This window comes from Anoplophora glabripennis, unplaced genomic scaffold, assembly GCF_000390285.2.
Source record: "Anoplophora glabripennis isolate ALB-LARVAE unplaced genomic scaffold, Agla_2.0 scaffold40, whole genome shotgun sequence".
NCBI lineage: Eukaryota > Metazoa > Arthropoda > Insecta > Coleoptera > Cerambycidae > Anoplophora > Anoplophora glabripennis.
Genome location: NW_019416268.1, coordinates 1,062,470 through 1,074,945, shown reverse-complemented (window position 1 = coordinate 1,074,945; position 12,476 = coordinate 1,062,470). Strand labels below are relative to the sequence as shown.

Here is a 12,476-nt window from a genome sequence, read left to right as displayed (position 1 = left end):
AATATTGATTCCATGTGTACTATCACTATCTGGGGACCAAAAATTTAAATTCTTTTATTGACTTGGGACAACCGATATGATGCTATGATTTTAAAAAAGAATTTAATGAAGGACAATTGCTTATAAATAGTAAACGATCAAGCTCAACCACAGAAAGCAAATCTGCTGATCAACACCTCATTCGGGATAGAAATCTCACAACTTTCTAAACTTTTATTACCAATGACATATTCAAACACCGATGGGCGTGTTGTTCTGTGATAAAATACAGTCTCTATTTAAATATGTTTAGGTGTAAAGAAATATTACCGCACTATTTTATAACTTTCTCTCTAATTTGTAACAGTCATCAATGCTATTCATTTATGCATATACTTTTAGATCATCAGCAAATAATAGATGACTTGAATTTGTAGTGTTTAACTTTAGTGACAAATCGTTTATAAATATAATATAGATAGAGGTCATAAATTAGAACCTTTGGCATTCTTGAGGTAATAGCATAATCAGATCAACAACCATACAGCAAATGCCTTATGTTTGTCAACATAGAGTACATCTTTTGCTACTGTAATCCTTTTTTCAACAAAACCATACTGAAATTTTGTGAGTGAGTTTTTGGTAAAATAGGATTAAGTAACGCAAAGGATACAAGAGTACATTGATGCTATCCTTGACTATGAAACTTGGTAATCTACACCTAAAGTCATCTTATCTTTCAGCTTGTTAGAACCCTTGATTATTTCATCATTTATGACTGAAAATATTTACAATTGATGACATTAGATGAGGTGAAATTAATAAAATTCGTTGAATAAGAATTTCAGCAAATCCACTGATTTTTAACTGACAATTATTGTGTTATTGGCACGACTAAGATAATCTGGAATTCTTTATCTTTTATGTTATATCTATAAATGTTCCTTTTAGCAATTTGACAAGTGATATACACTATGCTATTGTGTCTTAATTCTCGTTAAACTTTTAAAGGGTATTGCGACTCTATCGTTCTGTATGGTTCTTTATCGAACGTAGCGCTGTGTAGCACACATAGAGTTCTGAGTGGCCCTATAGAGTGGTCCTTTAGCTAACTTAGTGTTCTGTGTGTCTTTTTATCGAACGTAGCGTTCTATATCACCCTTTAACGAACACAGTGTTCTATGTGGCCCTAACAATAGACAACTAATTACATTAAATACTTACGCAGCCTCTTCCACCACGGTGGCCAGGATGAACTCGGTGCTCTTGTCGTTCGAGATGACGTGGCACTCGGCGTCAGCGTCGTCATCCTCGTCCCCGGAACCCGAACCCGTGTTGGTGGCCTGCTCCTCTATGGTAGCCGGCCCCAACGTCGTTTCGGCCAACCTCCGCGTGTTGGCCACATTCTCTATCACAGAGCCAGGCTTGATCTCGCAGGGTAGAGGTTTCCGATTGAGCCTCAGCTGCATTGCTCGGTCTCTTAAAGCCTGGAAAGGTATACAGTGTGAATCCATTTGTAAAAAAAAACAGACTTTTCTTAAATATTAAGACGAATAGGTCTAAGTAAATCTGTTGGATCATACAGAGCTAACCATTTTTAGACTGTAGTTCTCAACATGATGGTAGATGTAGGTTCATTAGTGTATGTCTCATGTTTATTTAAATGTATACTGCAATAACAGGGCTTTATCTGCGTTGAAACAAATTTATTTTTGTCTAGCCACAGTGCCAGGTTCTTAAATATTAAGTTGGTAGCCATTTCAATATCCATAACGCTTTGATTTAAACAATACAATTTTTCATTACTTTGGTCAAATAATTGATAAATACTAAAAATTATTACATATATTTAAAATTCTTAAGAACATAACCTTCTTTTGTATGATATCCAGTGCAGAAAATATGGCTTACGACACCTACATATTTTCGAGACATTCTATACTACGACTTATACACTTCTGTTGTTTTCTTAAAACTTGCGATGAGATATTTTCGGAATTAATAAAGTTCGCAATACCGAATATTTAGGAAACTTATTTTAATCATATCCCCATTAAAATAATAATCCAGAATCTAGACAAAGCAACAACTTATATTACACTGAAACTTTGTTATAAATCATAACTGCTGAGATATATTCGAGCAAATAAAGACAATTCTCTTTCACAAAGTCATATTGTCATAACTTTAATGAAAACTTATGGAGTCACGGCAACATAATAGAATAGAAGTTAGTTTCTTCCTAACTATTTTACATATTTTTTTTATTAATTAGGTATATTATAATTTACTTCTGTATATTACTTCTACGTGGTGTTAAAGAAAGTGTGCTTAAAAGCAAAGAGTACTATAAAAAGAAAACATTTTCATGTGAACAATGTCCGGAATCGTTTCGTTTATGACAAGCAGGGCATTATAATTATCTTAAAAAAACACAATTTTGTTTCTTAAAAATCCGGTTAACCATATCAATTCAAATTTGATAAAGGGTATAACGTAATAAGTCTACACGATTTGAATATGGAGATGTTAAATGATATTCATGTGTTTCAGGGCCTTACATTCAAGGGTATCATCATTTTTTTTTTTGAGCAATACTTCTACGCTGCTAAAAATTGCGAAAATAGTAGGATTTTTTAATAGATCAGTGTAAACTACATAGAAAAGGTACTCTCATCTCTTATCGATACAACTCACCTAACAATTTTATCATATGCTGCTTATAAAAAGTATGTTGATTTTCTTTATACGAATACAAGCACTTTTATTTTATGTTGGAATAAATTTATAATTAGTACGGAAGGTTGGTTTAATGATATATTAATAAGTCATTGTACACCTAAGTATAATAGCAGACATGCGATTTATGCATGGTCGTGCCAATGGTAATGGACTTGATGCTCGTCGTTGGTATGTTAAGGCTTATCCTAACACTCCAGTTCCTTCCGCTGCATATTCTTCAGACTTCATCAGTTGTTCTGGGACAATGGAAAATTTAACAAAAACTATCGACTCTCCATACCCATGATAGGTTTTGGAGGACGTTGGAAAAAAACTAGTGTTAGGCGGATTGTGGTTCATGTAGCTATGCCACTTGTTTGGGGAACCCTTAGGAAGCAACTACTGTACATCTGCCTTGTACAACCAATCACTCCACTAGACTCTGATGCCCGATTAATATTTGGTAAAGAGTTTCGAGAGAACATGTTAACAATCCTAATTTGGCAAATTAAATCTACTTAGACATACCATACGAGACAACCTTTTCAAGGTGACTTGAAGGTCAACCACATTTTTGTCTTAATAACTCGACAAAAATGTTTCAAGCAAAATTTATAGAATTTTGAATGACAAATTATATGATGACCTTGGATTTTAACTAACAGCTGATTATACGTTCGTCTCCAAATGGGCCCTATCATCAAATTCTAATTATTAACTTATGTTTTAAATTTCAAAAGTTGTAAATTTTCATAATTTGCAGGTGTGGAGTGATGAGAATCCTAAAAAAAACACGACAATAATGCCATTACCAGATAGCCATAGCAATCAACATCTTGTTTTCATCACCTACTGAACTCAAAGTTTTGAATCCGTGACACTGCTACCCAAACCGAAACGTACAGACCTGCCAATAACGCCATCTTTCTCAAGAATGGCTTTCTGTAGGCGATTTTCTCAAGAGACAATATATTTTTTTTTATATAAAACGACATTTTCAATGTTGCTACCGGTTTTAAAAAAATATGACCACTGTAAATGTTTTAACTGCTAAAAGGGAGAGGTAACGGGAGAAAACTATCACCCAGTATATCGATTTAACTAAAGTTAAAAAGGGTTATGAAGTTATTAATTAAATTAGTTTTATTTTTGACAATTTTGAAGGCCTGTAACTCAAAAATCAAACAGTTTTTATTTAACTTTTTTTTCGTAGATCGTATTTATTTCTCGTTGTGAATATGCAGTCAAACATTGTCGGTAAAATTTGCAGACTCCTTATATAATATGGTGAATTTAACTTAATAGTAGTTTTCACGAAATTAATATGAAGGAAAATATAGATATTATTGGAACGAATTTAAAGTTTCTTATTTTTATGTCCTAATTCAATTCACATACCTTAAAAATATTGTAATAAAGGAACACCATGATTATGCATGGTATGTAGAAGGAGGAAAGACTGGAGTAGATGATGAAGTCGCTGTTGTAAAACAGACACGCGTCCGCCACTCTATCCGGAGTATTATTCAGGCCCAGTACGATGGGCGAACCGATGGCTGCGGAAATCATCCACACGAGCGCTATCGTCAGCCAAACCCGCCTCGTATTCTTGTGCTTGGCATACTTGATCGGCTGCGTCACTGCTATGTACCTGAAACAATCGATACCGTGAGTAATATGCATCAGTTTGTGCAAAATTGTTATGAAAATGGATACAGAGTTTAAAAATATACACAGGGTATAAGGGGATTGGCTGACGTTATTTGACACTACTCCTGACACGCGTTGTGCTGTTTTTCAGTGCCAGGATAATCGTACACTGTAATGCAACGTAGCCAAGTTGTGTGAATTATACAAGTTCTGGCTTTTAATTTAAGCAACAATATTTAGGAAGCCTTTAAATTTGGAACTTACATTGTGTAGTACTGTTTTGTTTTTTTTTGGGTCGAACTCACATGTCAAAATAATGACAGTTAGTCCACTTAGATCTGTAGAGTCAATGAGTTTTAATTTATTAAATATTATTTTTTACAATGGAAATACATGGGTCTGAATACCAGATCCGATACTTTTTTCTTGCGGGGCTGTGTTATCATTAGAATACACACTTCTATCGTCGATGCTTCCAAATTAACATCTAGTTACATATCTTTCAAAACGTCAAACTGAATTTTTATGGCAAGTAAACGATATTTATCTCTTTGATATACTAATAAGCAGCCCATACTGGATTTACTCCCGTTAATTGTAAACTAATGAATACGCTGCCAACCCGTGAAAGCACATTTAGTTGCTGCCTGTAGCAAATTGAGATTAAATTGCTGTGACTAATTGAAACTAGCAGTGAAAAGAGAACCAAATTAACAAACATAATTCCCGATTTGAAATTCGAAGCTTTCAAAAAATGTAATTCCACGCCTAGATTAATATAAATCTGAATTCTATGCCCAAATGGCAAAATAAAATGTCCAATTCAGTTTATTTTCGTACGCGTAGGTTTGAATATGCCGGAAGTTTGTTAAATTTCTGTTTATTATATTCGCAGCAAGTGGGGTTGGATACTTGAATGTTTTGCTTGGTTGCATTTCAACAGGGGAAATTTTTATTCACAGTTCTTATCTTATATACCCTTGGACTTCTTAAACTTGTAAGTATATGAATTATTTGTTAAAATAACACTCCAAAGCCATTCTTGTATAAAACATGATACTGTATAATTTTTTTTAACAGTAGTTACTGATGTGACTTTAAACCGTTAAAGGAAATGTATAATTGAAATATTTTCAATTTGTTTTGTGAATGTTTCTAACGCTAGGTTTTCAGAGCATACTCTGGTAACTTGTTTTGATGTTCGCAATTTTCGGTAGTGGTGAAATATATCCGTAGTTACACAAATCAAATCTCTTTCAAGTAATATTTGTAATTCAATAAAGAAAAACAAGTCTGCTATTTTACAATACAATCCAGATTTCCAGCTATTACCCAAATTAAAAGAAAAACCGTATCTCTGGTACACTTTAGTTTTATTGAATTATGTCTAAAGAACGAGGATAATTATTAAAAAAAAAGTAAAAGGCAAACAATGCCGCCTGCTACATCAGACGCAAGCTTTAATTCACCGTTCACTAGGTCTTTCTAAAAAATTAAGTGCTATCCATTTTCATTGTATTTGCACTGACTTACGTTGTGCCAGCGCTTTTACACAAAGAATAATGTTTCTCCGAATTAATTAAATTTTTTACGTTAAAAGATCAATCTTGAAACTTATACCAAAAAAATAAGAATGATAATGTTTTTGTGAGTAAATTTATTTTAGTTATTTAAAACTGATTTTAGGCTAAAACTAATAATATTTCAATGCTTTAAATATTATTTAACTAACACAAAAACTAATTTTTCAAGCATTATGTTCTAGTTCCAAAACTTATTAATATAAATTGTAATTTATGAAAATTTACTTAAATTTTCTAAAAATACTTTTTCATCTCAAACTAATCTTTATAATTTGTTTTTTTCAGAAAATTGCAAATTAAGGTTCCCAATATTACAGTGCATTAAGTTTATTCCAGATATGGAGGCTTAATAAGCTCTTAAAACTATAACTGAAGCTATCGTTGTGAAGGAATAATTATTCTTCTATGGATTTTCGAGTATAGATGTTGAAGAAGGAGAGCCTTCTATCACTTTTGAATATATTCTACTTACATCTTGAATATTTTTCCATAGAGATTTCAATGCATATTTCCGTCACTGAAGTAGACTATCTACTCATTTTGGTATTTAAGTAGAATAGATTCAAATAATCTATTTTGAGATACTGTTTTCTTTCTTTATCTATTCTTATTTATTACTCAAATTTTAATACGCATAAATGCCTAACTTGAGTGTTTTGAGTTTAGAACTTGAGAGTATTTAGCAGACCTAATCAGGTCAAACAGTCCCCCCATTTGGATTCTGCGACCCCAAAAACGTATAGATATATTAATTTACATTATTGGCAATTGATTCCCTACGTTTGACCTTGAACTGACCTTAACTCAGATCTGATTGGGTCAAACGGACACCATATTCGTATTGAGCAACCCCAAAAACATACAGATATATGGGTTTACTTTGTTGGCAATTGATTTTATGCATTTGACCTTGAACTGACCTTCTACCAGATCTAATCAGGTCAAATGGACTCCGAATTCGGATTCAGTGATCCAGAAAACGTTACAGATACATTGGTTTACATTGCTGGCAATTGATTCCCTCTCTTTGACCTTGAATAGACCTTAACCCAGACCAGATCGAGTCAAACGAACACCGGATTCGTATTCACTGACCTTAAAAATATCTAGAGATATGTAGGTTCACTTGGTTGGCACTTGATTCTCTCTCTACATTTAACCTTGAACTGACCTTCAACCAGAGCTAATCGGGTCAAACCCCAGCGATTCCAAAAACATACAGCTACCATGGTCTCGTCTTTCGAACCTCCCACTTTATTTATTTTGTGGGGCTGTGTAATCGGCTATTTTGCTGATTAGATGTACATTAAAATTGGAAGTGTATAGTCCTTCGTCAGTGGAAGCGTCTAGTCGTCTTCTGCCGGAAACACAAATATTTTAATGAAACTTACATAATAATAATCAGTTCAGCATATGAATAGGAACTACCGGACGATTAGATACTTCAAATTTCAATCAAAATTCTGGAGAGCGTAGTACAAGTAATTAAACTCGAACCCTTCTGCCTTATTTATGACTTTACATGTCACGTCCTAGGGCTATATAAACACGCCTGGCATACTCTTCTCCCTGCTCGTTCTTACACGTCGTTTCGTGTATATGAGTTTGTGCTTGACATTGAGTTATCCGCACACTTTGGCTGGCATTAATGAGTTCATTAGTATAAGTGACAGCAGCCGGCATTCGGTCTCCCAAAGGCTTAATGCGCCGTGATCAAGGTAAGACTCAGCGATCAATGAGTCGTCTCTGTCTCCAGTGAAGTCCCTTTCTCAGGAGGCTGCGATTTATTCGCAGCAGTCGATCGTGGTACACTGGGAGAACTATACTTTTGACTAATAATTACAAAGCACCCGAAACTGCAATAAAATCAAAAATTCGCAAATATTTGGTAGATTAGGCGTAGGTCTAAGGCTTGTCGTGTAAGAAGCGAAGAAAAATTGAGGGCAGCGCGAGATTCCCGAGGGTCGACATAGTTCCGAAGATCGCCCAGGTTTCGAAATGTTCCCGCTAGAGACGCGATCGAACGTCGACTTTGACCACTTGCAGTTATATTCCGTGTACGATCTAAAATTAAAATTGTTAATTTGGCAATGTAGTCAGTATTACAGATATCTGCATGTTGCTTATTACTATTATTGTTACTGTATTATTATACTGAGTGTTAAATATATTATCTTTGATTTTTACGCAGTCATTTCCAAATTAGAAATGCGTAGGCTTGTTTAACCACGCAACACAATGCTGGCATAACTTTCTTATTGTTGTACACTAAGAAAATGTGTTCGAGATGTCGTGACCTTGGCCAGCAAGGGTCTGCTTCAATCCAAAATCTCTGACACCCAGTTCCTAAGATATTTACTAGCAATAGACACGAGTAATAAATCATGACTTGGAAGACAAATATTGTAATAAGCGAACCCTGTCTCTAGCACAGCATCTCCGACAGAGGGCTCACACGGAGAATCGTTAGCTGTTAGGCTAAATCGCAATGCTTTACGTACGAGTATACCCTTTAAACAATACAGCTTATTCCAATTCGAATGATTGATGCCCCTTTGTTGGATCGTACGCCGTACAACAAAGGAGCCAAAGTTAATAGCTGGTGTTGCCATTAATCAAATAGCGGCAAAGCCGCGAATAGTGGGCCGGGGGTGTAGATTTTAGTACTTGCGTCTCCTGCTGAAACTACATCAGAGCACGGGAAACTGAATATACATCTCACTGTGATAGAAACAATCAAATGTCGTAGCTTTTTCAAACTTGGAAGCATGTGTCTGACAGAAATAAAAAACGGTATCACGGTTTTTGCCACGGTCTTTTGGCTGATAAAACAGTAGTGTCAACTTTTGAGCATAACGTGAGAGATTGTAATTTCTCAAAATGTATCTTTCCAAATTTCAGTATCTTTACAGTGCTAAGTAGACCATATGGTCTTCATTTGAGTAATCTCAAACATTTGATCAAAAATGAATCATCGTGCAACAACATTCGTTGTCGAAAAGTTAAGGGTATATCTTTAAAAAGTGCAGGCTCATAATTTCGAAATAAAAACTCGAGATGCTAAAAAATTCGGTTTGTTAATATGAATGGTCTAATCAAGCGACCCAATGTATTTACAAGTTCCTAGACATTTATGCTATGTTTTCAAATACCTTGGTCTTATACGAGGATCTCCTTCCATAAAATTTGTTCCTCTTCTTGTTTCAATATGATGTAGAAGCTGCGACCTCCATCTCTTCTATTATTCGGTCACAAATTTCCTCTTTCACGTTCTAGTTGAATCACCGCGATAAGAAAAACGTTCTGCATACAAACAAAAGCTACTAATGCAAGTACATAATAATATACTTGTTTTAATGAAATTAAAACAATAAAATATTAAAATGATTTCTGTTAAGCCTTGCTTCCATAGGTCAGTTTGAACACTTAGGCTGATGTAAACAATAAGAGCACTGTAGAAACCGCAATAATACTGAATAAATACGCATCTCCCAGTTTATATATTTCCAGTATTTTTAAATAAAACAAATATTCTCAATTTTTTAAGATTAATTGCAAATCACTCTGTATAAAAAACGGAAAGCAATAAGTTAACACTTAATCCTGATTAAGACGCTTATTCCTTCTATACCATCGAAAACTAACAATATTTATAATTTTAGCATATTATAACTAATTCCCGAATGTATAGCAAAATTCTTCAAAATATGTATAGAGTGTTAGTGATATTACTAACAATAATTATATTCAGATGACTGTACTAATTCAATTTGTTCATATGTAGACAAAGTAGTACAAAACAGTTGAATTAATATTATGTAGCAACTGGTTTTAGAATTACTTCAGAATTTTTAATATGTCTAGTATATTGTACGCCTTTTGTGTCATATATGGTGGTAGTATCAGGAACTTTTATTATGTATGTGGCAGACTCTTGGCTAGTTGAGCAACGTCAGCTTGCATATGGCCCAATTTATGTTCACAAAGCAGAATGGAAAATATATAAAGCACAATGCACGTCTAACAGTTCTAGATATGTACAAGAAAAGTATTGAAATTTAAAATGTATTGTTGCAACGGGCACAATAAAATGTCAAAGACGTATTCTTTTATTTTTATTTACAATTATACTTTTTCAGTGTTTAATAATGATTTTCCGTATTGTCGATTTCAATATTGATTTATTTTTAAATTCGTATAAGTTTGTCATTTTATGTGAATATATTTAATGTTGTGTCTACCAGAACATTGGTAAATAGATTAACTATATTTAAGCTCACTAATAAAAGACGTATTACATTGATAAATGAAAGTTTTTCCAGGAAATCTTTTGTGTTTTCATATGAATCAGAAAACCCAGCAAAACGTTTAATAATTTCAATTTCTAATATATACTTAGTCGGTTTATTACAAGGTGAATTAATAGACTAACTGTTGTCATCAATGGAACATAAGTTTTGTGAATAAAAATAATATCAATAAAACCACAGCCATGTGGGCCATACTATAATGATAATATTTGGAAATAGAAATCAATGGAAATAAGCTAATTTAGATCAAGTTACCTTAGTACAAATTTGCTTCTTTGAAAAGTTACCGACATTCAAAAATGCTTTTTATTTCATTATTAATACTAATATATTTAAATTTTTAACAAAGCTTTGTCTTAAGGATATTAACTATAAAAAAAAAAATAGATCTAAATCGATGTATTTTCAAATAAAGATCAAATTCAAAGGTTCTTTTATTTCCGGACACTCCTTATATTATGAAGTAAAACCTAGATGACCTTGGGACAGTTAATTTTTTTTTCGTTTTTTTTATTTCCACCTTGTATTTAAAAAATAATTAATATATTTGCAAATACGGAGAGCGGTCGATAGCCGCACGGTTTAAGGCGTCAGTACTTAAATCGATGTGTGCTATCTGCCCGGGTTTCGAATCCCGCGGCCGGTAGACCGTAGATTAGCTATGCTTGTATGGAGGATTGGCCCCCTCTGTGCAGGTATGGTAGGGTGGAAGAATCTTGGCTTGGGTCAATGTGAGAGATTGACACCGGTTGGCATTTGACCACCCCCCTAATTAATGAGGTTTTCCAGGTTTCCCTCATTCCTGCACTGAATGGTGGTTAGGGCCTACCAACATAAGTCGTTCCTGGGCGCAAATGCGGCCTGCGTAATAATAATATGCCGCCTCCTCTCCCGCACAAGTCTCCGACTTCTGGGCTAATTCTCGTAGTTAGAATGAGGAGTAGAATTATTATTATTATTATTATTATTATTATTATTATTATTATTATTTACACCTGACTTACACAGTAAAAAAAGAATCACTAAATTTTACTCAATAACGTTGAATGATTGAAATATTCACTCTATTAATGAAACTATTGCAACATAAGTGAGTGAATTTTACTCAAATCCAAGCTTCTGCTAACTACCAATTAAGAGTTGAGTTTTTCTCTAAATTCAACTGTTATTGAGTAACTTTTTACTCAGGCTTGGTTTATATTCTCTTTAAATTTCAATTTATATATCATTGTAATCAAACCACTGCATTTAAACATATTTGTCACCAAAATAAACAGATAAACGAATACTTATCCAGCGTTACACGCCATACACTACGCCAGGAGATAACCTAATGCGGAGAATGGGGATAGACAAAGACAATGCACGACAACCATAAAATAGGGTGGGGTCAGTCAATAATGAGGACATTTACTCCGATAATTTATTTAACGGGTACCTATATTTGAGTGAAAATACTCAGTTTTGTTCAAATGAATAAAATTATCAAAATGCTCAATATTGAGTGAAAATGTAGCCAATCATTTCACTCATTGGATTCACTCTATATCTTTATTGTTTTCACTCACAGGGATGTACGTTTACAGAAATATGAGGAAACAAAAATTGACAAAAATTTTACTTCAGAGTGTACGTAAGGGGGGTACAATCAGCTCGATGTCTTCTATCTCCCATCAAACTATGTACATTTACTCGCAGAAGATCCTTTTTGTTCCATTACTCAATGTTATAATTCCATTCGAAGTATGCCACCTGATGAAACAAACCTAAGTAAAATGTGGAAACAGTAAGATCTTTCTGTGACAGCTGCTTTCACGTATGTTGGTCTTTGACAAAAGTGATGTTAGAGCGTAAAAGAATGTAATATAACAAAAGAGTGGTAGAAATTCCAATTAAATAAAAACAGTAGCACTTTACTTTTTACCGGATATTTAAAAACTGGCTAGTGCCTTCCAACGTGAGTCTATACACTTCCGTCTAGTCAGCATACAATCAAAATGCAGTGCCTTTTTTCGAACGTGCCGAGATTTATGCATTAACAGCAAACTATAATCAAATTCTCCAGTTTCGACAGGCCGGGGCATTAACCTGCCAAAAGGGCCGAGCCAGTTTGAAAGCGCCGGTGATTTATGTGAATCGTAGGTACGGGCGAAATCAGAGACATCTGTGCAACATTTATAAGTTTCATGACCATGCAAGTTTCGCGAATATCCCGGAGTAAGAAATTAGATTT

At 34.0% G+C, this 12,476-nt stretch overlaps 1 protein-coding gene across 1 annotated transcript in view; it reads right to left on the bottom strand.

Annotated features, from left to right (window-relative positions):
- Positions 1–12,476, bottom strand: part of LOC108903219 (dopamine D2-like receptor) — a 47,668-nt gene that overhangs the window by 21,542 nt on the left and 13,650 nt on the right. The window contains 2 exon segments of the mRNA XM_023457327.1: positions 1,191–1,466; positions 4,099–4,351. Of these exon segments, the coding sequence (XP_023313095.1) occupies positions 1,191–1,466; positions 4,099–4,351 (529 nt within the window).